The sequence below is a fragment of the Coenobita brevimanus genome, chromosome 40, assembly GCF_032717465.1.
Source record: "Coenobita brevimanus isolate Jiangsu-jjx chromosome 40, ASM3271746v2, whole genome shotgun sequence".
Classification (NCBI taxonomy): Eukaryota; Metazoa; Arthropoda; class Malacostraca; order Decapoda; family Coenobitidae; genus Coenobita; species Coenobita brevimanus.
Window position 1 is genome coordinate 56,145,894 of NC_136993.1, and position 27,965 is coordinate 56,173,858.

General features: G+C 42.8%; 2 protein-coding genes across 2 annotated transcripts in view; both read right to left on the bottom strand.

The window, feature by feature from the left end:
* Positions 1-27,965, bottom strand: part of LOC145397122 (uncharacterized) — a 100,998-nt gene that overhangs the window by 60,798 nt on the left and 12,235 nt on the right. The gene's annotated exons all lie outside the window — the stretch shown is intronic.
* On the bottom strand, positions 2,787-26,787 carry LOC145397235 (glutamate receptor ionotropic, kainate glr-3-like). Its single transcript, XM_080270430.1, has 8 exons — positions 26,594-26,787; positions 26,099-26,230; positions 10,351-10,509; positions 10,153-10,243; positions 9,554-9,851; positions 4,380-4,552; positions 3,157-3,333; positions 2,787-2,822 (listed from the first exon to the last, which is right to left on the bottom strand). The coding sequence occupies exons 1-8, from the start codon at positions 26,785-26,787 to the stop codon at positions 2,787-2,789; spliced, it is 1,260 nt and encodes a 419-aa protein (XP_080126556.1).

A 27,965-nucleotide genomic window follows, 5' to 3' on the forward strand; every position in this document is an offset into this window, starting at 1 on the left:
ACTTAAACTCAAAAATATCTGAATCACTCTCTCAAATCAAAATTGCTAGAAACCATCCAAAAGCTGTAATAAATCTCATTAAATCAAACTTTCTTCAAAATCAAACATCAAAACTGCTTAACAAGCCTAATGACAAAGAAATTTCTGGTCAATTCTCTCAATAATAACTTTAACAAGTCATCATCCATTCCCCCACTAAAATCTTCGTATGGCAACATTACAAATGATGCACGTGGGAAAGCAGATATCTTTGCCAGTACATTTGCCAAAAATTCTACCACAGAGGAAGTCAGCCGGAATGTACTAGTACTAGAACTTGACTCTCCCGAAACTGTTCCACTTAAAATGCAGACGAGATACGTGAAATCCATCCTAGACAATTTACCATCCAACAAAACACCAGGACCAGATGGAATTCCTCCAATTGTTTTGAAAAAGTGTTCCCCCAAACTTGCCTCTGTTCTAGCTAAATTATTCAGACTATGCATACGTACTTCTTCATTCCCTAATTCATGGAAAGAATCTGATATTCACTCAGTTCCAAAGAAAGGAAGTTCCTCTGACCCCTTGATTGAAGACCAATAGCTATCAGATCTGCTTCTGGTACAGTATTTGAAATTTTAATCAATATGCACATAGTTAAAGATCTTGAATCCAACAACTTAATTAGTGATACACAAATTATTTTTGCCATGAAAGATCCACCATTGACATACTCACTCTCCTGACTCATACCATCCATCAATCAATCGACCTACATGGAGAAAGTCACGCAGTAGCTCTTGATATTTGTAAATCTTTCAACAGCGTATAGCACCGTGCCCTGCTGTCCTAGTTCCCTTGCTATGGACTAACGTTTTTTGTTCCTCTGCTTTCTTCATATATCAGTGACAGAAAAATATAGTAAATGTAGATGATGTATATTTCAATTTCCACTCAATTACCACTGGCGTGCCACAAGGATCAGTTCTGGAGCCAAAGCTGTTCCTGGTTCATATTAATGATCTCTTATCTGTCACCCACAATCACATCCATTCATATGCAGACTACTCAATGCTTTATAGTTTATTCATACTCAGACACCCATTTACAAAATCTAATATCTCTAGCTCTCAACTTAGTACAACCATCTCCATAAATCAAGAATGATCAACGATCAGTGAATGGGGACAAAACAACCTTGTATAATTTAATGCTAATAAAACCAAATATATACAATTTACTATTAGACAGATATTGCCAGATTCGAATATTACCTTCAGTGCTACTAATAATCTCATCTCCAAAAGTACTGAAAATTCTCACTTAATGCCCTCAGCTGGATCTCTCATGTCAGATCACTTGGTAAAACCGCCTTAAAGAAACTTGGATTATTGTACAGAGTCTGTAATTGCTTCACTGACGAGTAGTTAGCTATAATTTGTAAGAGTTGTGTGCGCTCTCAGTTTAAATATTGCTCACCCTTGTGGAATGGATGTGGAGAGGTTGCATTAAAACAACTAGACAAAATTCAGAATAAAGCTATTGGAATTAATAATAACCCTTTTATTATAAATAAACTACCTCCCCAACAAGTCAGAAGGAAAGTTGCCTCCCTTGCATTATGTAACAGATATATTTATGGCTAAAGCTCAGACGAAGTTGAGTCCATTGTGCCACCTTTCCATGCCTTCCCTCGTGCTACGCGGGCATCTGGTAGTGCTTATGACCGGGATGTCACTCACCCATATTGCAGAACTTCTGCCTATCAGAATTCTTTCATTCCCCGACTGCATCTCTCTGAAACTTGTTTCCCCATAGTTGTTTCCCTCCAAACTGCAACCTACAGCTGTTCAAGTCGAACTGTTACAGATATTTTATGAATGGAGGACACCAGTAATCTGGTGTATAGATTATTTTTTTCTTTTGTTTTTCCTTCATCCGTTCTGCTGTTAAAAAATATATATATATATATATATATATATATATATATATATATATATATATATATATATATATATATATATATATATATACTGTATATATATATATATATATATATAAACTCCATCCATCCATCCATCATCCAATCCTACATTGCCCCATGAGGAGCGTAGGAGCCCGGGGCTAGGCAGTTGGTCCCGACATTCAAGATGACAGTGACCAGCCTCACTCATCCCTGAGTGGCATTGCATGAGCAATCAACCCCAACCAACCCTTGGATATAAACCTTCACCGGTTCAGTCCGATTGGAGCGCAGTGATTACCCACTAATCCACCAGGCACCAAAATTGGGTTATATGGTTACCACCCACTGTATTAAATGTTTTCCTGGTGTACAGGAAACCTTTTGGCTTGTCACCTAGTGTAGAGTCACCCACAGGCAGAAGGAAGAGGAAAGAATGAAGGAAAGAAAGACAGAAGAGGGAGTAAGTTACCCATAGGCAGAAGGACAAAGAGAGAGTGAAGGAAAGGAAGACAGAAGAGGATGGAAGGAAAGAAGGATGGAGGAGAGGAAATCTTATGGCGGCCAACAATGGATAGTTAGGTGCCTTGGCGCTTCTACTACACAGTCAAGTAAATCAGTGTATAAACACAATGGAGTGACTCTCTCTCTCTCTCTCTCTCTCTCTCTCTCTCTCTCTCTCTCTCTCTCTCTCTCTCTCTCTCTCTCTCTCTCTTATTTGGGGGAGTCTATTTTTTCCCATTTTCCGTGTGTGAGAGTGGGTGGGAGAGGGGAGGTAAGTCTACAACCCCCAGCCCGTGGGCATGGAAGTTAATGGTGCACAAACGATAATCATCCAGTATCAGGTAGCTCTCCTTGGGTTTTCAGACCCTGGCATCTGGGGACATTAACAAGGAAAAGAACCAGAGGCTTCGAGATGTCTGACCATGAACTGAATGACCTTTATGGTTCTACACATAGGACAGCCCGATAAATTAATGACCTTTGGGAAGCATGACTGGGCTAAATTAATTTTGTTAGTCATTCTGATAATGAAACGGCAGTAATATCCTTTTATCTCTTAAACATACATTTATTAAAGCAAAATAAATAACTAGTCATTGTAGTAACAAATCTCTACATCATTTATTACATATAACATTTTGTTAAAACATTACATTTTCTATTGCAGTAACCTGTACAAATAAGTAAACAGAATACGACTTACCTACTTTGGAGAAATGCTCAGCTATCAGATTCTGTATACCGATGCCAACATGGACCAGAACGTGTCCACCTGGCCTCACTAGATTGTTAAGGCTGTCAGGAAACTGAAAGTGTGTACGGAACTTCAGGCGACCTTCGTTTTCAACCTCCGCTACCTCATGGTATATTCCAGAGCCAACAGACTTGAAAAATAGAGTATAAAGTGTTAATGTAATATGATAATTTGATTCTGTATAATAAAAGTTATCTGCATTATCTCTTTCATTACAACGCTGTCTCTTTATTAACCTCACAGGAGGAGGCAGATTATATATATATATATATATATATATATATATATATATATATATATATATATCCTTGACTTATTATTGTCGTGTCTATCTGTTTGGTCACCATGTCTTCTTTACTAAAAGCATTTTAACCCAGTCTTATTCCCTGCATATTTTTCCTCATCTACCAAACGCGTCTTTTACTATTCCTGATCAAGTGTTATTAAACTAATTCTGTTTAGAGCAATACGATGAATAGAACTAAAACACAGATTTATTTTGCTTCGTGTCATCTTTAATTCTGCCATTTTTAAAATTCTTACTTATCTTTTTTCAGATGTTAATATTATTTCTCATTTTTAATGATGTTCTGTTAATAGCCTAATGATGATTAATGGAAAACACTTTTACCAAAAATACTGTCTCTACGTACGCTTGATTAAAAAAAAAAAAAGTATCGGCACTCTGGAGTCGGATAAGATGTGAAATGCTTCGTCTCTGGCTCAATCGCTTTGACATGCCTGTTTTTTTCACAAAAAAAATGGTTGAGTTTCCTTATAGTACAATGTTACTATGACGAATCCAGCTATATGTCTGTAGAATATGAGATAATAACACAAATTAAAGATATAAAAAGACATAACCGTGAGATCTGCTGCAAATCGCAGGCCTTGTATCATTATGTCTTACACTGAAAGGGTGGCGATACTTCTTTTTATCGAGGGTACACAATGATCTTTCAAGATATCATCGATAACGCAGCCATGCAAGACAGTTAAGTGGTAAGGGACTAGGAGAAAGGTGTTCATCATGGATGTTTATAAGACAGCATGTGTGAGGTACGCTCTAATCCCTGCCACACCATTTTCAGTAATAATTATGTTCTTTTCATATGTGGAATGGCGTACTCGAATATACTGTTCTTGAGCCGAGTTTTTTTCCCAGATCATACTGACGGCAGGATCATCCAGCACGTCCCTGAGACTCTGAAAAGGCTGAGGGATGTGTCTGACGGCCAGGAGGGACATGAGGTTGCCGGCGTAGCTCCGTACCAGCACCACCGTCATTAGCATCCACACACCCACCACCACACGCTTCCACCACCACCGCCTGGCGTCCACCAACATGTCTTGAATACAGTGTGAAAATATGATAGTTGACTCCTTGAAGTGAAGGACTAAGGAAACAAACTGCTTATGTAGCACAGAGAATATACTCATATGAATAAAACTTACACCATAGCCATTTTGTTCAACAGTGGAGTGGATAAATTTAAAATGTTCTGAACTGTCAGGTCAACTGCAACGTTGTATGCTTAGTCTTTCGTTAGGTTTTGGCAGGGACTTTGTATTTTATTCTTTCAGTATGACCGTACAGTCTAACCAACATCTGCACATCCTCACCGGTATACTTTCCCTCCTTGCCTCACTGGCCACCACCATCCCTGCCAGTCCAAGACACATATCTCCATCCTATTCATCTTGTTCTACCGTCATTTGAATATTTCAAAGAAATATTTACACACACAGTGTGCGTTTTTATCCCCTACACGCCAGTTGACGTGTTATACTTTCACAATTTGGGGCACAGAGCAGTGCCGGTTGGCTGGTATAGCCACAAACGTATTCCCACCTCCCTTTGAACCCGGGACCATTTTCTATGACAACCATATGGTAGGTAGGATTCCAAGGTACCCCAGTGATGCATGGCTCAGTCTGTACACGGCACTGGTAGAGTGCAGAGTGATGTCTTCCTCATCCTCGTCGTCTGATTCCGCTCTCCCAAGTGCGGGGCCAGTTGCCTCATTGACCCCCGCGAAAGTTCTGTCCATACCACCGGGTAAAAGGCTCAGTGACTGAGCACGTCTGTAGGAAATTGAAATAGTAAACAGGTATGCACAAGTCTGTTTTTTTATACGTACGTGAAATGTAAGATATAAGTTATATCTACTAAGAGTTATGAAATAAGTGTTTTATAATAAGTTTTACAAGTGCGATGCAATAAGTGTTACTGTTTATGGTTATCTGTGACACAGTGATTGGAAATACCTTGAATAACCCCATCTGCTACATGAAACAAAACCGGGAGTGCACAAGCGAGGAAGAAAATGACCTAGTAGGCTGTAACTAAGTTTTTTCCCTCGTTACTCAGAAAACAACGAAGATGTGAGAATTAGCTTATTTATGATGTGAAGTAAAAAAAAAATTAAGTTGTGTATAACATTAGTAATATTTTCATGATGCCCCTGATTAGTATAAAGAAGTCAGTTTTAGTACTAATAATTACTCTACTGCATGAAACGGCCAGAGCATTTACTTCTCAAAGTGCAATTACCCGTAACTGTGATGTCAAGTGCAAATATAAGTGTAGTAGTAGAGAGAAATTAATATAACTGATGCAAGAAGTGAGTATGGAAAATCAAAGAGCTATTCTTTTCCCACACACCTATTGGGCATAGTGGCGCTATGAAACGGACGGAAAACCCTATGGGGAGCCACATGAACAGGGTGATGACTCATCCTTGTGACGGTGAGAAAGAAAAGTCGAATATTTACAGGAAAATTCCTGGTTTTTGGAAGAAAAGCCGAGTAGTGTTACAATCACCACTCTGGTCAGTGCTGCCAATGCTAGCCAGCTAGTCCAAGGTCACTGACAGTGGCGCGCTCTCAGATAAGCCCGCCAAAACACGGAAAACCAGTCATCTTTAACTTATCCTTACTCATTAAAGGGACTATCTGGAGATGTGGGGATACTCATATTTGAAAGAGGAAGAGTTGTTGAGAGTTATGTATCTATTTTTTTCTCTAGTTACTATAGTTTGGCAGATATTAGGGTTTGAGGTAAGGGTATTTTTTCCAAAATCACAGAAATCCCCTGTAGAGAGGAGTGAGCGACATCAGAAAACCCCGGCGTGTAGGGGTTAAAGTGTCAGTTTATCTTGTGATGTTCAAGGGAGCACCATCCCACGCCGTCCTACATATTAATTCGCCTCCCTCCCTCATCATTCTTCATTACCTTCAGGTCATAATGGCTCAGTCATCACAGATTACAGCCACATCTACAATCATAAGGTTTATATTATTAAAGTCACTGCTATTGTCTCTGATTTACTCAGAATGCACATCTTCCCATGATAGATTATAAGTCCACTGTCATGCCACACCGCCATTCACTTTCTCAGCTTCACTTTTTCTGTGGCCGTATGTTCATTCTTAAAGAAAAAAAATTCTGAACGATTATACTTCACTCAGGAATTTGTAAAACGTTTGCCATTGTAATCAATAAACGCCGTTTTGTGACGAATTATATCAATCATTAAGTGACAAACTGTCCTCATGTGATTTCTATTTATCTTTGTTTTCATCTCTTGTTTCCATTCTGACTGCTTTACCTATTATCCTAGACGGTCATTACTCTTCTTCTAAAACGATGGCTCGTGATGTGCCTTCCAAAATTTGTCCATTCATCAGTTATAGTTCCTCCTGCTCATCAATGACCATGTGAGCTGAACATCTGGCCCTTCGATTATCATGCTGATGACTCTATGTTTCACTTTCCCGACTAATTCTCAGTGTGTCGTTCATAACCATGATTAACCTTTTTAGATGCAAGGAAGAAGGAACCAAAGGCCAGTGCCCATAAAATTGTTCCCTTCAGGGAAAAAAAAAAAAGTTGAGAGAGAGCCAAATTCCAGATCTGATCATTTAAAGATGCATGGACACACTGCATTTGAAAAACTGGAGGCCATAGGCAGAAGGAAAGACAGATGAGGACGGTTTCAGAAATGACCTGATGCATACATGAAGGGCTTGGAGAAATGGTAAACTCTTGCATTAGAGAGCTGGACAGAAAAGGGATGAAAGTTTTTTGCAATGCAGGTGCTATGCAACTGCCGTAGTTGTGGAGGGATGCAAGCAGACAGTTCAGAGAAACAGTGACCATAGAAGTAGTGATAGAAAAGCAATAAAGATGCAATAGTGTGGCAAAGAGACAGAGAATGAAGGGAGTCTGTAAGAGGAAAACTGATGCGACGAAAAGCATTTGACTCCCCCTTGATGAGAGGAGCTTTATTTAGGAAGCCTCCTCATAAATGAGACTTGTACTCTGCAGGGGCGAATAATAATCCGTGAATAAAGTCAACAACTGTGCAGGGGTAAAGAAAGCAAGAAGTCGTCTTAGCACACCTAATCTCTTGGAAGCAGATTTTACGAAAGCTGTAATATGATTTTTCCCAAGATAAATCCCGAGCTACTGAAACCCCAAGTAAATGAAATGAGTTGGGTATTGTTAATTTCAACATACTGACAAAACTTACCATTCTTAGTTAAATCGATCCAAACCACCTTGAAAATGACGAAAACCAACACAAATAATTTTAAAATGTCTAGTGTCCTCATACCGTTAATGGCTTTCGGGCCAACTTGATCAGCAGTGTTGTCTTATTGTCATCTAGATTTGCCAAAATATTACAGGTAGTGTGCACTAGCCATATTGTACTATCGGCGACTACTGTTATAATGATCATGCGTTACTAATATAAGTGTTATGACACTTCCTATGCAGTCTTTCACAAGAATATAAAAGAAAATATGTAAATTAAATAAATCACAGGACAGGTGTCTCCTGGCCTTGAGGTAAGGAAGAATTGTCAGTATTACCAACCTTGTTTCTGCTTAATTCATTCTTATGCCAGGTACGTATATAAGACTGACAGAAAATGTCCAGACACCCAATTTGCAGATTATGTGCTAGTTCCATTTTGACCAACACTCCGTCGTTCTCCTTTCTCCAAATGTATTTCTGGCATATGAGACTTCAAGGTGTGAGAAATTCGTCTTGCACTGCGTCCAGGTATCTCAATAATCCTGTATATGAAGCTACTGGCAGTAAAGCGATTCTGCATACATTATATCACGCTGCAGGAATATTACTCTGAAACACTATTACCAGTGACTTCAGATATTAAAGATTTGCTTCGTTACCCGCATGAGAAAAACAGTATCTCCCCTTCCTCACAAGGAGGCGGAGGCTTCCAGGTTAGGAACCAAATTTGGCTGCATTATGTAGCCTCCATTTCCTGCCAGTCCGATACTGCTAAACCTGTTTTTTCACTTACTTATATACACAGCAATTTCACTGCAGACCTATGCAATTACATCCTTCCTTTTACATACAAAAACAGTGAGACCAGGTTTCTTGAAAGGTATAGTTCATAATTCATCTTTCGGAATTACTTTAAGTTACTGTTTTTTATGGTGGTAACAGGACAACTGCCCCCTGGACAAGTGCCCCCCCCAGACAACTGCCTCTGGACAACTGCTCCATGAACAATCGCCCCCGTAGGGCAACCGCCCTCCGGACAACTGGCCCCCAGACAATTGCCTCTCGCTAAGGATTATAGGTTAGGTTAGGTTAGGTTAGACACTTGCTACCATTTGTACAGTAAATTGGGTGATTTTTGGCAGAGGCAATTTTCTGGGGGGCAGTTGTCCGGAGGGCGGTTGTCCTACAGGGGCGATTGTCCAGGGGGCAGTTCTATGGGGGTAATTGTCCAAGGGGCTGTTGTCCTAGAACCGTTTATGTTTTCATCCCTTCTCGCTTCATTTCTTGTATCAGAAAGAAAATGGTAGAATCGAAGGAAAGGATATGACTCTGCCCCTCACTCTTCACCCAATATTACAATATATCAAAAATGTGTTCCGCAACATAATTCAGATATGAGGTTGGGTTCCTAGGAAGTGTTTGCTGACTGACACCCTAAAAGGTAGGAACTGTACGCCTGTAGTATGTCTGTTAAGAAAGACCGTTGAAGAGTATTTTTGTGTGTGTTTTCCCATGATGAATCGCCTCAAGTTTGTCCTGCAATTCACACCTCCTAGTTTGCACTTGTTGAACGCTCTCTGGTGACCATAACCTATTTGCTGGTGTGATCATGCAGATAATGGTATATTGCTTCGAAGCAGTGCGTAAATATGCACCTAGAGGAAATGCCAGGCCATCAACATCTCCGTGAAAATCTCTCTTTGTCTATAGAAGCTTTGTAAAAATATAACTAGTCCATCTATAGTTAATTTGTTTGTCTGTGAAGGTGAGAATATTCAGCCACCCTTGTCCATAAACTTCGGCATACCTTGTTGCAGAATTATGCGCACTAAGGCAAAGGCATCAGATTTCCACTTTCTCCGATTCATATGGGTGAGGAACATCTCAGACAACCCAACCAGCACCGCCAACAGAACCACCATCGACGCCAGAATTGCTATCCACACTAGCGGCGCCAGAGGCAGAAGAAAGCCCCAGGGGTCCACCTCAGGCACACCACGGCCACTCACAATCCGTATGTTGTCAATCCAGATATAGTACGAGAAATCCACAGCCTCTGCTCTTCTAGTTGTCAGCACGAACGGACCAGTTGCGAAGTCAGCCTCCTGTAGTGGGGTTAACTCTGTCACTACGTGGACATGTTTTATATATCATTTTTACTACTAGATGACATTTTAATTGATTGACGAATGACCTACCTAGCTGGAGAGTTAGCTATGGCATTCGAAAGCTTCTCTCCATCAAGGAATCTCTTCAGCACTGAAGAAAATATTTTGTTAGGAGCAAAAGAAAAAATAATTTCATGAACGTTTTTTATTGGATTAACTATCAACCAGTCTGGAGATCTTCTATTTTTTTGTGAATCGTGTTTCGTTTTCTTACACCTTCTTTCTTCAGGTTACTCACCTTCCTGACCAACATACCAATCATTCCTGTCCAGGATCCATCGGTGTTCCGTGAGCCGAATGAGTGGTCCTGGGATCTCACATAAGTGAAGCTGTGGTAAGTAATATATTCACGATAAGTGTTTATACACTTCACAGTGATATATATTACAGAGTATTCCTGTTTACATATATTGCACGTAAATATTTGCGCACTCACGTAAAGTTCATGCCTTGAGCAATATACTCTACAATGTTCGCCATGGCCCCTTTAAAGATAAACCGATATCCTCCAGGGGCGTCTGGGTCTGCGATCTGCAGTATTTGGTGATGGGAAATGAATTCTATGGCAACTGTAAGCGCAGGTGCGGAGATAAACCTGGGAATATCAACAGAAATAGTGTTCAATAAGTATTCCATTCAGCAGTGTATTAGTCAAGAATCTTTAGTAAGAAAGGATCTAACTCAGCCAGAATAAAATATCCATATAATTTATCGCCAAATAATGGATTGCTATTTTGAAATGAACCACTGTCATATCACACTGCCATTCGTACAGTGTAAGGAATATTAATTAATGTAATTTTTCTATGTTTCAGGCTGATGGCATAACTGTGAGACATCTCCATGAAATAAGTAATAAACTTACTATAAATAATGCTATTTCCAAGGATCATATATTCATATTCTTTCACCTGTTTGTTATAATTGCACCTAATACTTGTATATATATATATATATATATATATATATATATATATATATATATATATATATATATATACATATATACATACGAGGTGTGTCAGAAAAGTTCCAGGACTGATGTCACAAAAGATATATTTCAAATCCAAACTACAAACTACAAGTTGTCCCCTTCGAAGTAATCCCCCTGGAGTCTAACGCACTTTCCCATCCTTCTCTGCCACGCCTCCATACACTCCTGGAAGGATTCTTCCGGGATCCTTCGCAGCTCTATCGTCACGGCCATCTTGATGTCTTCCACGTCTTCAAAATGGGTCAACTTGATGACCCCCTTGAGCTTGGGGAAGAGGAAAAAATCACACGGAGCCAGGTTGGGTGAGTAGGGAGGTTGCTCCAGCATGGCGATGTTCCTCTCGGCCAAGAACTGTCGGATGCTCAGGTCACTGTGAGCAGTTGCGGTGTCATGGTGAAGCAGCCACGAGTTGTCCTGCCACAACTCTCGCCTCTTCTCGTGCACTGAACAAAGCAAACGCCACCGGATCTCTTTGTAGGCATGCCGGTTAATCGTCTGGCCCTGTGGGAAGAACTCGATGTGGACGATGTCCCTCATATCGAAGAATGTGATCAACATGATTTTGACTTTGGACTTCGACTGTCTTGCTTTCTTCGGCCTTGGCGACATCGGACTCTTCCACTGAAGACTCTGGCATTTGGTCTCTGGGTCGTACTCGAAGATCCACGACTCTTCCTAGCAAGTCTGGTTCGGTATCAAGATGCTCGAGGACGTCCTGATGCACCTGCATGTGCCGATCCTTCTGGTCATCATGTAGCAGCTTCGGCACCATCTTTGCGCAGACTTTCCGCATACCCAAATCTTCAGTGATAATCTTCCAGATGCTGTCCCGGTTCATGCCCAGCTCATTTCCGATCAGTCGAACAGTCAACCGACGATCGCCATGCACAATCTGCCTGACACACTCAGTGTTGGCCTCAGTCCTGCTCATTGAAGGCCTTCCACTCCTGGGGTCGTCTTCCACGTCCTCGCATCCCTCTTCGAACCTCTTGTACCACTCAAAAACACATGAGCATGACATCGTCTCATCTCCGTACATTTGTTGCAGCATTCCCAGTGCTTCATACAGAGTTTTCCACAACCGGACCAGAAACTTCAGGTTGGTTCGTTGCTCTGTGCTCATCGCTTGATGACATGAAACAGAGGACATGTATACAAAAGCATGTGAAAAAAAGATCAATGGCTGCAGAGAGCTATCACAGTCATATACTCCCTGGATATTATGTCACACAGTGACGCAACCCGCTAATCCCTCTCCCACTCATAGCTCACACAGCACACTCAGTCCTGGAACTTTTCTGACAAACCTCGTATATATATATATATATATATATATATATATATAAATCTATATCTATCTACATATGTATATATATATATATATATATATATATATATATATATATATATATCTTACTCTCGTGTTCCTGAACTCGATTCTGCTGAATTCTCTACACTCTGGCTTCGGCTTTCCTGTCATTCTCTGACTAAATATATCTGCGCTGTTTACATATCTCCTAATTCTACTGACTATCAAAAATTCTTTGACTATCTCCCTTCTACAATGGAACACATTCTAGCCATTTCTCCTTTCTCTGAAATCTCCATTCTTGGAGATTTCAATGTTCACCACCACCTTTGGCTCTCCTCTCCTTTCACTGATCCACCTGGTGAATAAGCCTACACCTTTTCTATCCTTAATGACCTAGAGCAGCTTGTTCAGCACCCTACCCATATCCCTGACCGCCTTGGAGAGAGCTCCAACATACTTGATCTCTTCATTACAACTAATCCTTCTGCTTACACTGTTAATCTTTTCTCTCCACTGGGCTCCTCCGATCACAACCTTAATCCTTCTGCTTACACTGTTAATCTTTTCTCTCCGTTGGGCTCCTCCGATCACAACCTTATCACCTTAACCTGTCCTATTGCTCCGGTGCCGCCTGCGGACCCTCCAAAAAAACGTCGTCTCTGGCACTTTGGAGCTGCGGATTGGGAGGCCCTCAGGCAGTACTTCTTTGATTTTCCCTGGAATGATTATTGCTTCCATGGCTGGGAGCCATGTGTGTGTGCCTTGCGCATTACTGAGGTTATTCTCTCAGGCATGGAAGCATACATTCCTTTCTCATATCCTTTGACTAATGCACGAAAGCCTTGGTTTAATCACGCTTGTTCTAATGCTGTCTGCAACAAGGAGAGGGCCTACAAAAGGTACCGGAGCCAACCCACCCCTGAATCACATCTTTTATACATTTCTGCCCGGAATCGTGCTAAGTCTGTTCTTCGCTCTGCTAAAAATAATTTCATCCGTACAAAATGCTCTCAACTCTAACTCGAACTCTTCTCGCTCCTTCTGGCACCTTGCCAAAAACTTTTCTAACAACATTACCTCATCATCCTTCCCACCTCTTTTCTACTCTGATGGCTCTGTAGCTATATCTTCTACTGATAAAGCAGATCTCATTGCTCAGACTTTCTCCTCCAATTCCACCTTAGATGATTTCGGTGCTGTTCCTTCATCACTTCCCCCCTCTGACTTCCTCATGGCTAACATTAAAATTTCTTCAGCTGATGTATTTTCTGCCATTGCTGGCCTCAGTACTAATAAGGCATATGGGCCTGATGGAGTCCCTCCTATTGTTCTCAAGAACTGTGCTTCTGTGCTTACACCATGCCTAGGCAAACTCTTTCGCCTTTGTCTGTCAACTTGTACCTTTCCTTCTTGCTGGAAGTTTGCTCTCATTCAGCCGGTCCCAAAGAAGGGTGACCATTCCCAACCCTCTAACTATCGTCCAATTGCTTTAACATCCTGTATCTCAAACGTTTTTGAGTCTATTCTTAATAGAACAATTCTAAAGCATCTTTCCTATCGCAGCCTTCTTTCTGATCATCAGTATGGGCTCCGTCAGGGACGCTCCACAGGCGATCTTCTCACCTAACTTTCTGACTCTTGGTCATCCTCCTTTCGGGACTTTGGTGAAAGCTTTGCCATTGCACTTGACATCTCAAAGGCTTTCGATCAAGTCTGGCATAAATCTTTAATTTCCAAACTCTCCTTTTACGGTTTCTATCCTTCTATCTGTGCCTTCATCTCTAGCTTCCTTTCTGGTCGTTCTGTAACAGCTGTTGTAGACGGCTATCGTTCTTCTCCTAGATCTATTAACAGTGGTGTTCCTCAGGGCTCTGTCCTATCACCAACTCTCTTCCTTTAATTCATCAATGACCTTCTAAGCTGTACATCTAACCCTATCCACTGATACGCTGATGACTCCACCCTTCACCTTTCCATTCGATTCCCGCAACGTCCATCTCAGTAGTTACTTCAACAGGCAAGGGATGAGGCTATGGCACACCTAATGTCTGACTTGGCTCGTATCTCTGACTGGGGTAAAAATAATCTGGTTGTTTTTAATGTATCAAAGAATCAGTTTTTGCACCTATCAATCCGACAAAATCTTCCACAGGTATACCCACTTATGTTTAATAATACACAACTTAATCCTGCATCATCGTTGAACATGCTTGGGGTTTCATTTGCTCGGGACTTGTCTTGGAAAGATCATATTACATCTTTTGTAAAATCTGCTTCCAAAAGATTGGGTGTGCTAAGCCGACTACGTTCCTTCTTGCCCCTGCACAATTGTTGACTCTATACAGGGGTTTCATCCGCCCCTGTGTGGAGTACAACTCTCATGTGTGGGGAGGCTTCCCACATACAAAGGCTTTTCGTCTCATCAACTCTACCCTCTTACTGACTCCCTTCAACCTCTGTCTCTTCGCCGCAATGTTGCATCTTTATCTCTTTTCTATCACTACTTCAATGGTCACTGTTCCTCTGAACTGTCTGCATGCATTCCTCCACTTCTACGATGGGCGCGTAGCACGCGTCTAGCAGCAAACTCTCACCCTTTTTCTGTCCAACTCTCTAATGCAAGAGTTAACCTTTACTCCCAGTCCTTCATTTATGCACAGGTCAACTCTGCAACTGTCTCCCTCTGTCTGTATTTCCTGCTTCCTATGATCTCCAGTCTTTCAAACGCAGTATGTCAAGGCATCTCGAAATGAATGGATCTTGAATTTGGCTCTCTCTTGTATTTTGTTTTTCTTTTGGAAGGAAGTTTTGCGGGCTCATTGCCTTTGGTTCCTTCTTCCCCCATATATATATATATATATATATATATATATATATATATATATATATATATATATATTCTTCCCTCCATATATATATATATATATATATATATATATTCTTCCCCATATATATATATATATATATATATATATATATATATATATATATATATATATATATATATATATATATATACATCAGACACCCATATTCCATTACAACAATGGCTGTTAACCACTGAGCTGGATGTGATATAAAGGAACCATAAATAGATGTTAACTTTACTGGAACTGAAGCATAAATTTGTAGATTTATATATATATATATATATATATATATATATATATATATATATATATATATGTATGTATATAATTCTACAGATTTATGCTTCAGTTCCAGTAAAGTTAACATCTATTTATGGTTCCTTTATATCACATCCAGCTCAGTGGTTAACAGCCATTGTTGTAATGGAATATGGGTGCGTGATGTTTACATGTTGCATATTAGAGTGTATACAGTTTACAACCAGGTGACTAATATCAACAAAAAAGACAGGAAGGTCGGCGTTACTTACGAATGGGAACGTTGACGTATCTCAAGTACTGTACAGACGACTTACTATGCAGGCTGAAAGAGGACTGCATGACTGAGTATTTGTCACATCAGCTTATTCTAAGATGTTTAGTGGAGAAGTATCTAGAGAAGGGAAGGAAAGTGTATGCTGCCTTCATGGACTTGGAGAAAGCTTATGACAGAATAGATAGGCAAGGTATGTGGAAGGTATTAAGAATATATGGAGTGGAGGGGAAATTGTTGAGTGCTGTGAAGAGTATGTACGAGGGAGCTAGGGCTACGGTGCGAGTGGATGGTGAGCTGAGTGAGTTCTTTGATCTCAATGTGGGACTGAAACAGGGGTGTGTGATGTCTCCATGGCTGTTTAATATATATATGGATGGGGTTGTAAAGGAGGTGCAAGGTAGGGCAGTGGATGTGGGGGTGGCCCTAATGAATGAGGGTGAGATTTGGAAGCTTCCGGTGTTGCTGTTTGCTGATGATACAGTATTGTTGAGTGAAGATGAATGGGAGTTGCAAGGTTTGGTGAATGAATTTGGGACAGTGTGTAGGAGGAGGAAGCTGAAAGTTAATGTAAACAAAAGTAAAGTTATGGTGTTTGAGAGGAATGAAGTCACAGAGTGTGCAGTGAGGTTGGATGGTGAGGATATGGAGAATGTGAGTGCATTCAAGTACTTGGGTAGTGTGATGAGTAAGGATGGAACTTTGGGGGATGAAGTACGTGAAAGGGTACAGCAGGGAAGAAAGGTTGTTGGTACACTGAAAGCAGTGATGAGAAATAGGGACGTGAGTATGGAAGTTAAGAAGTCACTGCATGATGGTATTGTGATCCCTACCCTGACGTATGGAAGCGAGGCGTGGACCTTGCAAGAGGGGAACAAGTCAAGAGTGAGAGCAGTGGAAATGAGTTACTTGAGAGGAGCATGTGGAGTGACGTGGAGGGACAGGTTGACGAATGAAGAAGTGAAGGAACGTTGTGGGGTAGATGTGGATGTGGTTGAAAAGATTAGGAGAAATACACTGAGGTGGTTTGGACATGTGGAGAGAATGGAGGATGAAAGACTGACTAAGAGGGTGTATGTAGGTGAGGTGGAGGGAGGGAGAGGGAGGGGTAGACCGAGGATGAGGTGGAGGGATGGAGTTGAGAGGTATATGAGGGAGGGGGGGGTGAGTTGGGGGGAGGGGAGTCAAATTGTGGGTGACAGACTGACTTGGAGGCGTTTTGTCTGCGGCCACCCTTTGCGGGATTAGGGCGTCGGGCTATAGATAGATAGATAGCTTATTCTTATGAGTTTTTTTGTGGCATGAATATGAAAAGTTGAGAGTGACAGGGACAAATATGACTGATAAGGATCATGTGTGCTACATTGGTTGGACAGGATGAGAATCACGGAGATTTATGAATTATGTGGGATAAAGACGTCTACTGGTAAAAATGTAGGAAAATCTTTTTAGGTTGTAGTATCATAGACTGGTCTTGGGAATAGTTAGAATAATGAATAGGGTATATGTGAGTGACTCTGAAAGCGAAAGGTGTGGCTGGCCTAGAAGATAGAAGAACACGGCAGAACAATATGTGAAAAAGCATAGTATTGGAGTCAAGGGAAGTACGAATATTGTAAGGGATCGAGGTATATATGTAGGACTAAAATTGTGAAAAATGCATATCAAGGGAAAAAAAAGTCCATGTTTTGTAAGTTTTCTTGCAAGGCAGAGCCGGGATTTCGATGATTATTACCCCCCCGTGGGCAGCCACCTTGTAGTGGTAGGGGGGTTTGCGTGCCTCAGTGATCCCACAAGCCTGCCTGCAGATGTAACGAATGTAATGACATCTGGCAGGGTCTCCCATGCGGGTAGGGTTGTGGGTGAGGGGTTTGACTAAGCGCTATCTGTAACGTAGGTTACCCATATGGGTCATCAGTGCCACCCACCAGAAAGGTTGCCTTGGTGCTGTCCTCAGTTGGTTGGTTGGGTGTCTGGGCTGGGGGGTATTGGGGAAGGGGGTCTATGCCCTGGTGGGTGCGAACTTTTGCATCACTTGGTGTCCTTTTTGAGTCACCCTCTGCGGACGAGGTACCCTGCTCCCATCAGACCGCGCTTGGTCCCCTCACTCCCTGGTAGGTGGTTTCCCTTGGCTCCTGGTGCCATTTTATCTCTCACTAATGTACATATGGATACATCAAACACTTCTTTAACCACTCGTGTGGTCGGTGACCAGCCGCACGAGTCAGCATCACCTGGTCACTCTCTTGGCGAGGACCCTGTACCCTCCGGGTCATCTGCCAAAACTGCGAATCCAGATGTCCCTTCTATCGAGCTGTTACCTGGTGTCTTTGTGAAACACTCTTATACAAAATACATAGTCCTCAAAATGGATGATGGTACTTCCTTCTGGAACCTGAACTGTTTTCAGATTCACAGTGGTCTAGTTATGGCATGTGGATTTACCCCCAAGGTCTCTTTGCAGGGCAATGTTTCTCTAATGCTAGAAGCCAGGAATGAAGAGGAGAGTTCAAGCATCCAGTCTCTAACTAGGGTCACTGGTTATCCTGTATCTGCCTTCCGTCTCTTGGTCCTAAATCAGTCCCTAGGGGTTGTGTATTCTCGTGACTTGATCTCATATGCTGATTCTTCCCTCTTAGAGGGGCTGGTTCCTCAGGGAGTTGTAACAGTACAGAGAATTATGAAGAAAGTTGATGGGGTTTTAACCCCTAAAGTCCTAATCATATCAACTGATGTGATTTGAGTTTTATGCCAAAATGCCTAATTGTATCAATTGAACGGTGCCTATAGAAAACTGCAGAGCACTTCCTCCACCCCAATTATGATGTACATGGCTTCAGGCCAATGGGAACTCACCCCTGAGTGGTGTGAGGGGGGGGATCGGACCAACCCAGGTGGTGGGGGGCACCCCCCCTCTGGGCCACCTCCATGCCACCCTCTTCCCCACTCCCTCACTCCTCCCTTGTCCCCCATCACCCTCCCACTTCTCCATGCACCTGCATCTCTCCTCCCACCACCACCTGTGTCCCTTCCCACCCACTCTCCTCCTCCCAGCCTGCAAGCCTTGTGTCCCCCCTGAACCCCACCCCATCCCTCTCTCCTTGTCCCTCACTGCCCTCCCACCCCCTACAGATCCCCGACAGCCTACATTATCACCTCACAGCATAGTAATCTCCCCACACAAAACACTTTGAAATGACCTGTTTCAATAAGGAAAAATGTAGTTATCAAAAATTTTCACATTTTAGTGTTTTTGAGGGGTAACTGTTATAAACTTTTTTTAAATTTGACACGTGATTGTGCTGTAACCATTTGGCCTACGGGGGTACGGATTGCATTGTCAGGTGTGTAAATTCTTCCTCTTTAGCCAGAACACAATCAGTTTGCACTTGGTGAAAGTCGCCAAAACACCCTCGATTTGCGATTGTGGGAGGTACCCTGCCTGAAATACGTGCAGTGGCGTATCCAGGATTTTTGTCTGGGGGGGGGGGCAAACACTTAGAATATTTGCCCAAAATATTTGTCACCACACTGACGTGAATGATCCAAACACACACACTTTCCCACATCTGTGATACTATTGCTTTTTTTCTATTTTCCTTTGCAGTTTTGTGTTTTTCTCTCTCTCTCTCTCTCTCTCTCTCTCTCTCTCTCTCTCTCTCTCTCTCTCTTCACTTAGCACATGTGTAAATTAAAATTCGCTGCCACACCCACCCCTAGTATGGTTTTCTGTTTTGTCCTACTGCTGTGGTGGTAGCCAACATAAATTCTGTTTCCACTACTTATTCTTTTAGATTGATTCTCACTGGCTTAGGCATCAGGGGTGGTGCATACGTCAAGACCGACCTAAATAAATACACCTGGTGGGAGTAACCTCTCTTAATCCTTGACTCATGTGACCACTCGACCTGTCCCTCTCAGCAGGGAATGATTTTCATATCACCAGAACTGTAATGTGTAGAAAGGATTTTTCCATTAAGGAAAAAAAAAAAGAAGAATGGTGTAAACCTATTCATCCCGAAAATAGTCACCTAGAAAAGTGGAGGGGGACAAGAGATAATCTGTCCCCCAGGCTCTAAAAAGGGGGGAGGGGACAAGTCCCCCTGTTCCCCACTCAAACGTAGCCCCTGGCACACATATTTATATCTGCTTACCTTCTAAAATGTAGTCTGAGGTGATCAAAAGAGCTTCATGCAGTCTTCAAAAAATCTGCTTGTTTCAGTTGTTTGTAACAATAACTGTGCAGTGGTTGTTTGCAACTGGCTACAGGGTGATAGGATATGGCTGCAGGGTGAGACGATGTGACTGAGAGGACAGGAATGCCATTTTTATACTTCATCAGGATTCAGGTGCAAAACATAATTAGAGCTCTAATATTATCCACATAATCGAAGGTGATAGGGGAAATTGTTGTTAAAACCAAAGGTTTTATAATATTCAGTCTGGCTATCAGTTTCAAAGGAAATTATTGCTCCCAAATAATTTTTTTGGGAAATAGATAATATTGTTTAATATACAAGTGGCAAAATTAGGAAAGCTGTCATACAAGAACTATGCCTTACTTTGTCGGGGTTTATCACTGCTGCATGGTGAAGGATTAAGGCTAAACCTTATGTTCCCCGACCTACAAGGTGCTATTATTGTCAAAGGTTTGATTATGTTTGCTGTTCTTGCAGGCGGGAAGCGTCTGGCCTTCCTGAGGTCTGTGGAAATTGTGGTGGAATTTTTCATGGTATGGATGATTGTTCTCAACCCTCTAAATGTTTGAACTGTGGAGGAGCACATGCGTCCTCCTCAAGGGATTGCGAAGTATACAAGTATGAATATGAGATTATTTCTGTCTGAACGAAGGAGAAAATTTCCTTTTCTGAGGCAAAGGCCAGGGTAAGGGAGTGGTTCATTCACCCTGGGGTTACCTTTGCTGCTGCGTTGTCTCGCCCTAAAGCTACCCAGGAGGTGCCCTCACCATCACACAATCCCCCATTAAATTCTTGGGTTTCTACTTCCCGGCCTTCTTGGTTGGAGGGTTCTACTTCCTGGCCTTCTTGGTCGGAGGATTTCACTGAGGGAATACAGCCTAGAAGCGGCTGTGCTTCCTCTGGGGAGGTGCCTCCTGTCTCTGGCGGTGTCTCCTCAGTGGTGGTGCTTCCAGCATTTGGGAGTGCCTTCCCGATCCCAGTTCCTCTGGTTCCTCCTGTGAGAAACACCCGTGTCAAAGTTACACCTTGCTTTGACACATCCAAAACTCCCGATGTCCTTCCTGTGCAAGGCAAGCATCGCCGTGGCTCTCGGAGAGCTCAGAGAGTGAAGCACTACTACCAAAGATCTCTGCAGTGGAATCCACTACTCCTCCTCCTCGGGACGCTCAGGGGTCGGGGTGAGTGCAGGCTGGGGATGGTGTTTCACTGACGACCCAGCCACCACCAGATAGTGGTGGTACTCAGGTCGTTGATGCACCTGCTCATCTGCATGAGGCCTTGCCCTCTCAGGATTCCAGTACTGTGGGATGCACTACTGATCATGCTCCTTCTCGTGGTGGCACTGCCTGTTCTATTCTGGCTAGGGCAGCTTGCGGTTCCCCTGCCAAACCATCTCTTGCTCCACCATAGAAGAAGACCATTGTCCGGCACTCTTCTTCTTCCTCCAGGTTATCTTCAGCTGGGCGGCACACTGTACACCATAGCGGTGTCAGGCAGTCCCTTCCTAAGGGGAGTTCTAAGCAGCAATCTAAATCTGGTTGCTTGTCGGGGGCAAGGTTGTCTCGGCCCTCAACCTGATTCTTCCTTCGCTGTAGGTACTATGGCATTCTCAGCCAGTATATTACAATGGAATTGTCGAGGGCTGCATGGTAATTGGGAGGAGCTGTGGACCTTCATGGCTTATTCCCTTTTGTGCGTGTGTCTCTAGGAAACTCTTGTAGGGTTTGCCACTCCTCATGCACCACCTGGGTACAAATATTTTTACTCAGCACTAACCCAGGGTCCTGTTGGAGATGGTGCTGTTTTGGTGAGAGCTGACATCCCTCATCGGCCACTCCACTGCCAGTCTGACCTCCAATGTGTTGCTGTGCGGCTGTATGCCCACCACTGGAATACAGTTTGTTCATTTTATTTACCACCTAACACAGCAGTCAGTAGGATAAAACTTGAGAAACTGCTTGGACAGTTACCTATGCTCTTTCTTCTCTTGAGGGACTTTAATGGTCACCACCCTTTGCGGGGTGACTGTCTTGTTAACCAACGTGGGAGTTTGTTGGTGTCCTTATTGGAGGATGAGGATCTTGCCTTCTTCAGTACTGGGGCATTTACACATTTTCATCCCCAAATGGGTTCAGTTACTGCAGTTGACCTCTGTGTCTGCTCTCCTGACTATCTCCTGGACTTTACCTGGGAGGTTATGGAGGATCGCCATGGAAGTGGAGATACTGCAGCAGTATCTAGTCCCTGTTCCTGTCTACTGAGGTAGAGACTGGACAAGGCAGACAGGTCCCTTTTCTCTTCTCTGATTTCTGTTGATGTCTCAGTAGAAGACTTTCCACATATTGATGCGGCTGTTTCGTTCTTTACCTCTGTTCTGCATTCTGCTGCCCTTCATGCTGTTCCTAAAACCTCTGGCACATATCACGATCGACCTGTCTCATGGTGGAATGAGGATTGCAGTGTTGCTGTACTTGAGAAGAAGTTAGCTTTCTCCTGTTATCGTAGATACAGGACAGAGCATTATCTTGTCGAGTTCAAAAGGGTGCGGGCTAAGGCTTGTCAGGTACTGAAACAAGCTAGGTGGGACTCTTGGATAGCTTATGTGTCATCTGTAAACTCAAAGACACCAGTGTCTCAGGTAAGGAAGAGGGTGTGAAAGATTTCGGGAAAATTCACTCAAGGCAGGTCCCCCATGCTGATGTCTAATGGTGAGCCTGTTGGTGACCCTGCAGCTGTGGCTGATATTTTTGCATTTGCCTTTGTGGCAGTCAGTCAGAGAGATACTAGCTCACCAAGTTTTGCCAGACAACAGGCGATAGAGGAGGCATGGGTGCTGGACTTCCGTTCAAGGTATATGGAGTCCTACAACCTCCCTTTCTCTTATTGTGAACTCCAATCTTCCCTTTCCCTTTGTCATGACACCTCACCAGGGCCGGATGATATTCCCTACGCAATGCTTCGGCACCTGAATGATAGTGCACTGTTTTTTCTCCTCAGCCTTTTTAAGAGATTCTGGAAAGAATCTTCTCTTCCCTCCTCTTGGTGTGAGGCTATTGTTCTTCCATTCCAGATGCTGGGAAAGGCAGGTTACAGTCCCCTGGAGTATTGGCCAATTGCCTTAACATCCTGCTTGTACAGATTATTTGAGAAGATGATCAACACACGCCTACTGTATTTCCTAGAAAGGAATGAATATCTCTCTCAGTGTCAGTCTGGTTTTTGAAAATGTCGCTCAACAATAGATGCACTTCTCCGTCTTGAGGCTGTGGCATGTGATGCTATTGCTAGACAGCAGCATCTGGTGTGTGTCTTCTTTGACATAGAAAAGGCATATGATACTACATGGCTGTTTGGTATCTTTCAACAACCCATTCTTTCGGTTTATGTGGTAGGCTACCCCCATTTATATTAAATTTTCTAAGTGACTGTTCCTTCAGGGTTAGGGTTGGTGTCACCCTTTCTCCTTCGTACCCTCAGGAGGAAGGGGTGCCTCAAGGAAGTGTCCTCAGTGTGATCCTTTATGCTATAACACTGGACGGTATTGCGTCCTCTATTCCAGAAGGGGTGTTGGCCTAACTGTATGTTGATGATTTGGCCCTATAGTATGCTGCTTCCTGAATGTCCGTGGCTGAACGTCACATGCAGCTCGCTCTAGACAGGGTCTCTCGGTGGGCCACCATGCATGGCTTCCATTTCTCCCCAACAAGGACGGTGGACGTGCATTTCTGCCGCTTGAGAAGCATTCACTCTGACCCAGATCTCCAGCTATAGGGCCACGGGGTGTGATATGTCGATGAGACAAGGTTTCTCAGACTTGTCTTTGACAGGAGACTGACATGGGTACTTCATATCCATTCATTACGAATCTCGTGCTTCCGTGCCCTGTCTCTCCTAAGAACCCTATCTCACTTGTCTTGGGGTGCTAACAGAACCATCCTGATCCGACTCTACTGTGCCTTAGTTAGGAGCAAATTGGACTATGGCAGTGTGGTGTACTCCTCTGCTACTGAGGCACGTCTGCAGCCACTAAATTCAGTTCATCATGCTGGGATTCATCTGCAACTGGGGCTTTCCGGTCATAGACCCGATTTAAAGTCTGTTCGTTGATGTGAACGAACCACCACTGGATCTCTACCAGCAGTCCTAAATGGTGCAGTGTTGGCATCACCTTCACTGTCTTTCGGCCTCATTGAGTTGTAAGGCTGTCTCTGAGGTCGCTCTTCTCCCCTTTCACGACACCCACTCTCGTTATCCACACCCGTTTGGATACAGAGTGAGGGCTGCCATGGGGGAGTTGGGTGTCCAGTCCTCTCCTGTTTGTCCTGTGCATGTCCCCCAAGTAGTTCCCTGGCTTCTTGCAGAGGTACAACCATGTGATTACTTCATGGAGAGGAAGGCCTCTCTTTCCCCACAGGCTGCTTTGTCTTATTTTTTGGAACATGCCTCTGCTTGCAATAACTCGATCCCTGTATATACTGATGGCTCTAAATCCTGTGTAGGGACTGGCTTTGGTGTCATTTTTCGTTGTTTTAGCTGTGGTGGGAGTCTCCTTCCTTCTGCATCTGTTTTTACTGCTGAACTTACTGTCATTTTAGTTGTAGTTGAATTGATTTTTAGCTTTCCCCTAGCTTCTTTTACCATTTTTAGTGACTCAGCCTGTGTCCTACAAACTTTGTCTTGTGTGGCTTCCCATCACATCCCCTAATCCTGTCTGTCTTGGAGTGGCTCTCCTTATTATGTAGGCGCGGATACTCTGTACAACTGTGTTGGGTCCCTGCTCATGTGGGGATCGTTGACAATGAGAGTGCTGACTCTTTGGATAGAGCTGCTGCCTCTTGCCCTTCCTCTCCTCAATACAATGTCCCATCCGAGGATTTATGTACAGCCACTGTGGAGGCTGCCCATTTCTAGTGGCAGAGAAGGTGGGATGCAGCAGGGGTGAACAAACTCCACAGCATTCGTAGAAACCTGGGTGATGGGGGGTATGTGGGACTGTCCCAATAGAGGGAACCAGCTTTGTCCCATCTCCCGATTGGCCACACTAGGCTGACTCATGTTTTTTTAATGGAGAGGGCACCCCCTCCCCATTGTGATGACTGTCTGGTTCCTTTGGCTATGCGGTATCTCCTTGTTGGATTCCCCAGTCTTGGGGACCTTCGTCTGCGGTACCTTTCCGGGTGCCAAGACACCAACGGATCATAATTTCTTTCCCCGGTTCTTGGGGAAGAGGTTTGTGCTGTGGGGAAAGGCACTTTCTCTTTTGTGTTGAGTTCTGCCTTTCTCCACAAGTTATAGGGCTTTTCCATATTTTAGTTTGCATTGTAATGATAATGTTCTAACTCCTATCTTTCCACTATGTTTTTAGCTTTGATGGTTTCTTTTATTCATTTATACTGTTCGTTTGTTTTATGCATCATTCATCTCTTCGCTTTTTATCGTTTTCTATATATTTCGACATTATTTTAATTTTATATTCGGCGGCATATGACCTCTGCTGTTGCGCCGCCATGTTCCATTTTGATTCATTCATTCGATGATTTTGATACATGCGAATGAACAATTGAACTTTTTTTTTTTTTTTAATACGCCGTTATAGTTCTACTTTTTTACTTCACGTATTTGTTATCACACTGTGTCACCCGTTTCTGTTGTGGGAATAATTGTTGGGATGATGAAGAGGATGAGTGATTCTTTTTCTCGCCTTTCTTCGTTTCCTAAGATTCTGAGAGCATCCCTACCAGTCACCTACTTCCCCGAATAATAATCCTCGAGTGCCGTAATTTCACCAGTTACCGTTTATGTAGCTATTTTATCAACTTTCTTAAAGAAAAAGAGTATCGATATCGTACTTACTTTTATAATTAAATATATTCATCTATATCTTCATCTTTGTGATAAAAAATAACACTACATAAAATAATATGTACTATTTTAAAGGAAACTCAATTGATTTATTAGCATTTCTATAAACTTGTTTTTTTTTTTAATGCAGTTAAATATGACATATTCTTGCTATCTAGCTATCGTTTTTCAGACGCTGTAATTCCGTAAGGAGTTTGGTAACATACAAATCACATCCACGTCACCCTGTCCTTACCTCCCACCAACTGACGCACTCCTCTCTCATGTGTCTCTTCACTCTATCCCTCCATCATATCTTTAGTCTCCCCCTCCTCCTTTTCCTAGCAACTCAGAAACACTCTTCTAGTCAGCCTTTAATTCTCTATCCTCACCACCCGCCAACCCTGTACTCATTCATTCATTCATCTAATCTCACTTTGTAAATTTGTCCGGGAAGAGTGGGCTGTGCGAGGTGAGGATGAGGCTTCGCTGGGCCGACCAGGTTGCGATCTTCAACATCTGAGCCGCAGGAGAAGAATATGGCAGCTGCACGTATACGCTGACTCCCCTGTGTGATGGGTTAGAAAACACATGGAATACCGTTAGTCATCCACTAAATATTAACTGTCTCAATGAATGACACACACACACACACACACACACACACACACACACACACACACACACACACACACACACACACACACACACACACACAATCGTTGTGCTGGCATCAGACTCACTATACCCATTAATCCACCCATTGTGAAGACAGTCTTAGTAATCTTTTCAGACAGCACCAAGCGATTCTTTTCAGCTGAAAGCGTTATAGTAGAGTGAATGTTAAAATGATAGGCATTTTTGAGGAACTAATATATCGCCATGTGTAATAACAGCTCAAAATGAAAAAAGTACCGCCAGTGCATAAGACCTGGATGTCCGGTCATTATCATGTATGATAAGCAACATGGAGTTGGTGCTGGACAGGAGGCTGTGGAGGTGCTGTAGACGGGTGAGAGGGAGGTGGGTGAAGACCAGAAGCCTCGTTGGCCACAGCAGGATGCGGTTCTGGAGGGAAGACTCGGCGAAGGCAGCAAGGAATAAAGGGTCATCGCTCACCACCATCATGGTCACACACTGCGACACCTCCCGTAGCTGGTGGCACCACAGACATGGCAACAGTGATACGTCACACACACTGATATTTGTACGCAGATGACTATGATTCGTGCCTTGAAAAGTATGAAGTTTATATCTGACTCAGTTGATGAGTGATGTTAAAGGAAGTTATCTTTTTTTTTTTTTTTATGCAAGATAGAAGGAACCAAAGGCCAGGAGCCCCCAAACCGTTCTTTCCAAGAAAAAACAAAAACAAAACAAAAGATAGCCAAATTCAAGATCCGTTCATTTTGAGATGCCTGGACACACTGCGTTTGAAAGACTGGAGATCATAGGAAGTAGGAAATACAAACAGAGGGAGACAGTTCCAGAGTTGACCTGTTGCATAAATGAAGGACTGGGAGTAACGGTTAACTCTTGCATTAGAGAGTTTGACAGAAAAGAGATGAGAGTTTGTTGCTAGACGGGTGCAACGCGCCTGTCGTAGAGGTGGAGGGATGCAAGCAGACAGTTCAGAGGAGCAGTGACCATGGAAGTAACGATAGAAAAGAGATAAAGATGCAACAGTGCAGCGAAGAGACAGAGGTTGAAGGGAGCCATTAAGAGGAGGAGAGTTGATAAAACGAAAAGCCTTTGGCTCCACCCTAATGAGAAGAGCTGTATGTGGGGAGCTTCCCCACATATGAGAGTTGTACTCTAAACAGGGGCGAATAAAACCTGTGTATTAAATCAACAACTGTGCTGGGGTAAAGAAGGTATAGAGTCAGCTTAGCACACCTAATCTCTTGGAAGCAGATTTTACAAGAGATCCTATATGATCTTTCCAAGATAAGTCCTAAGTGAATGAAATCCCAAGCATGTTCAAGGATGATGCAGGATTAAGCTGAATATTATTAAACATTAATGGATACTCCTGTGGAAGATTGTTGGGTTGATAGGTGTAAAAACTGAGTTTTTGATGCATTAAAAACAAGATTATTTTTACCCCAGTCGGAGATACAAGCCAAGTCAGACATTAGGTGTGCCATAGCCTCATCCCTTGTTTGTTGAAGTAAGTACTGGGATGGACGTTGTGGGAACCCAATGGAAAGGCGAAGGGTGGAAACATTAGCATAGAGTGGATAGGGTTAGATGTACAGCTTAGAAGGTCATTGATGAATAAAAAGAAGAGAGTTGGTGATAAG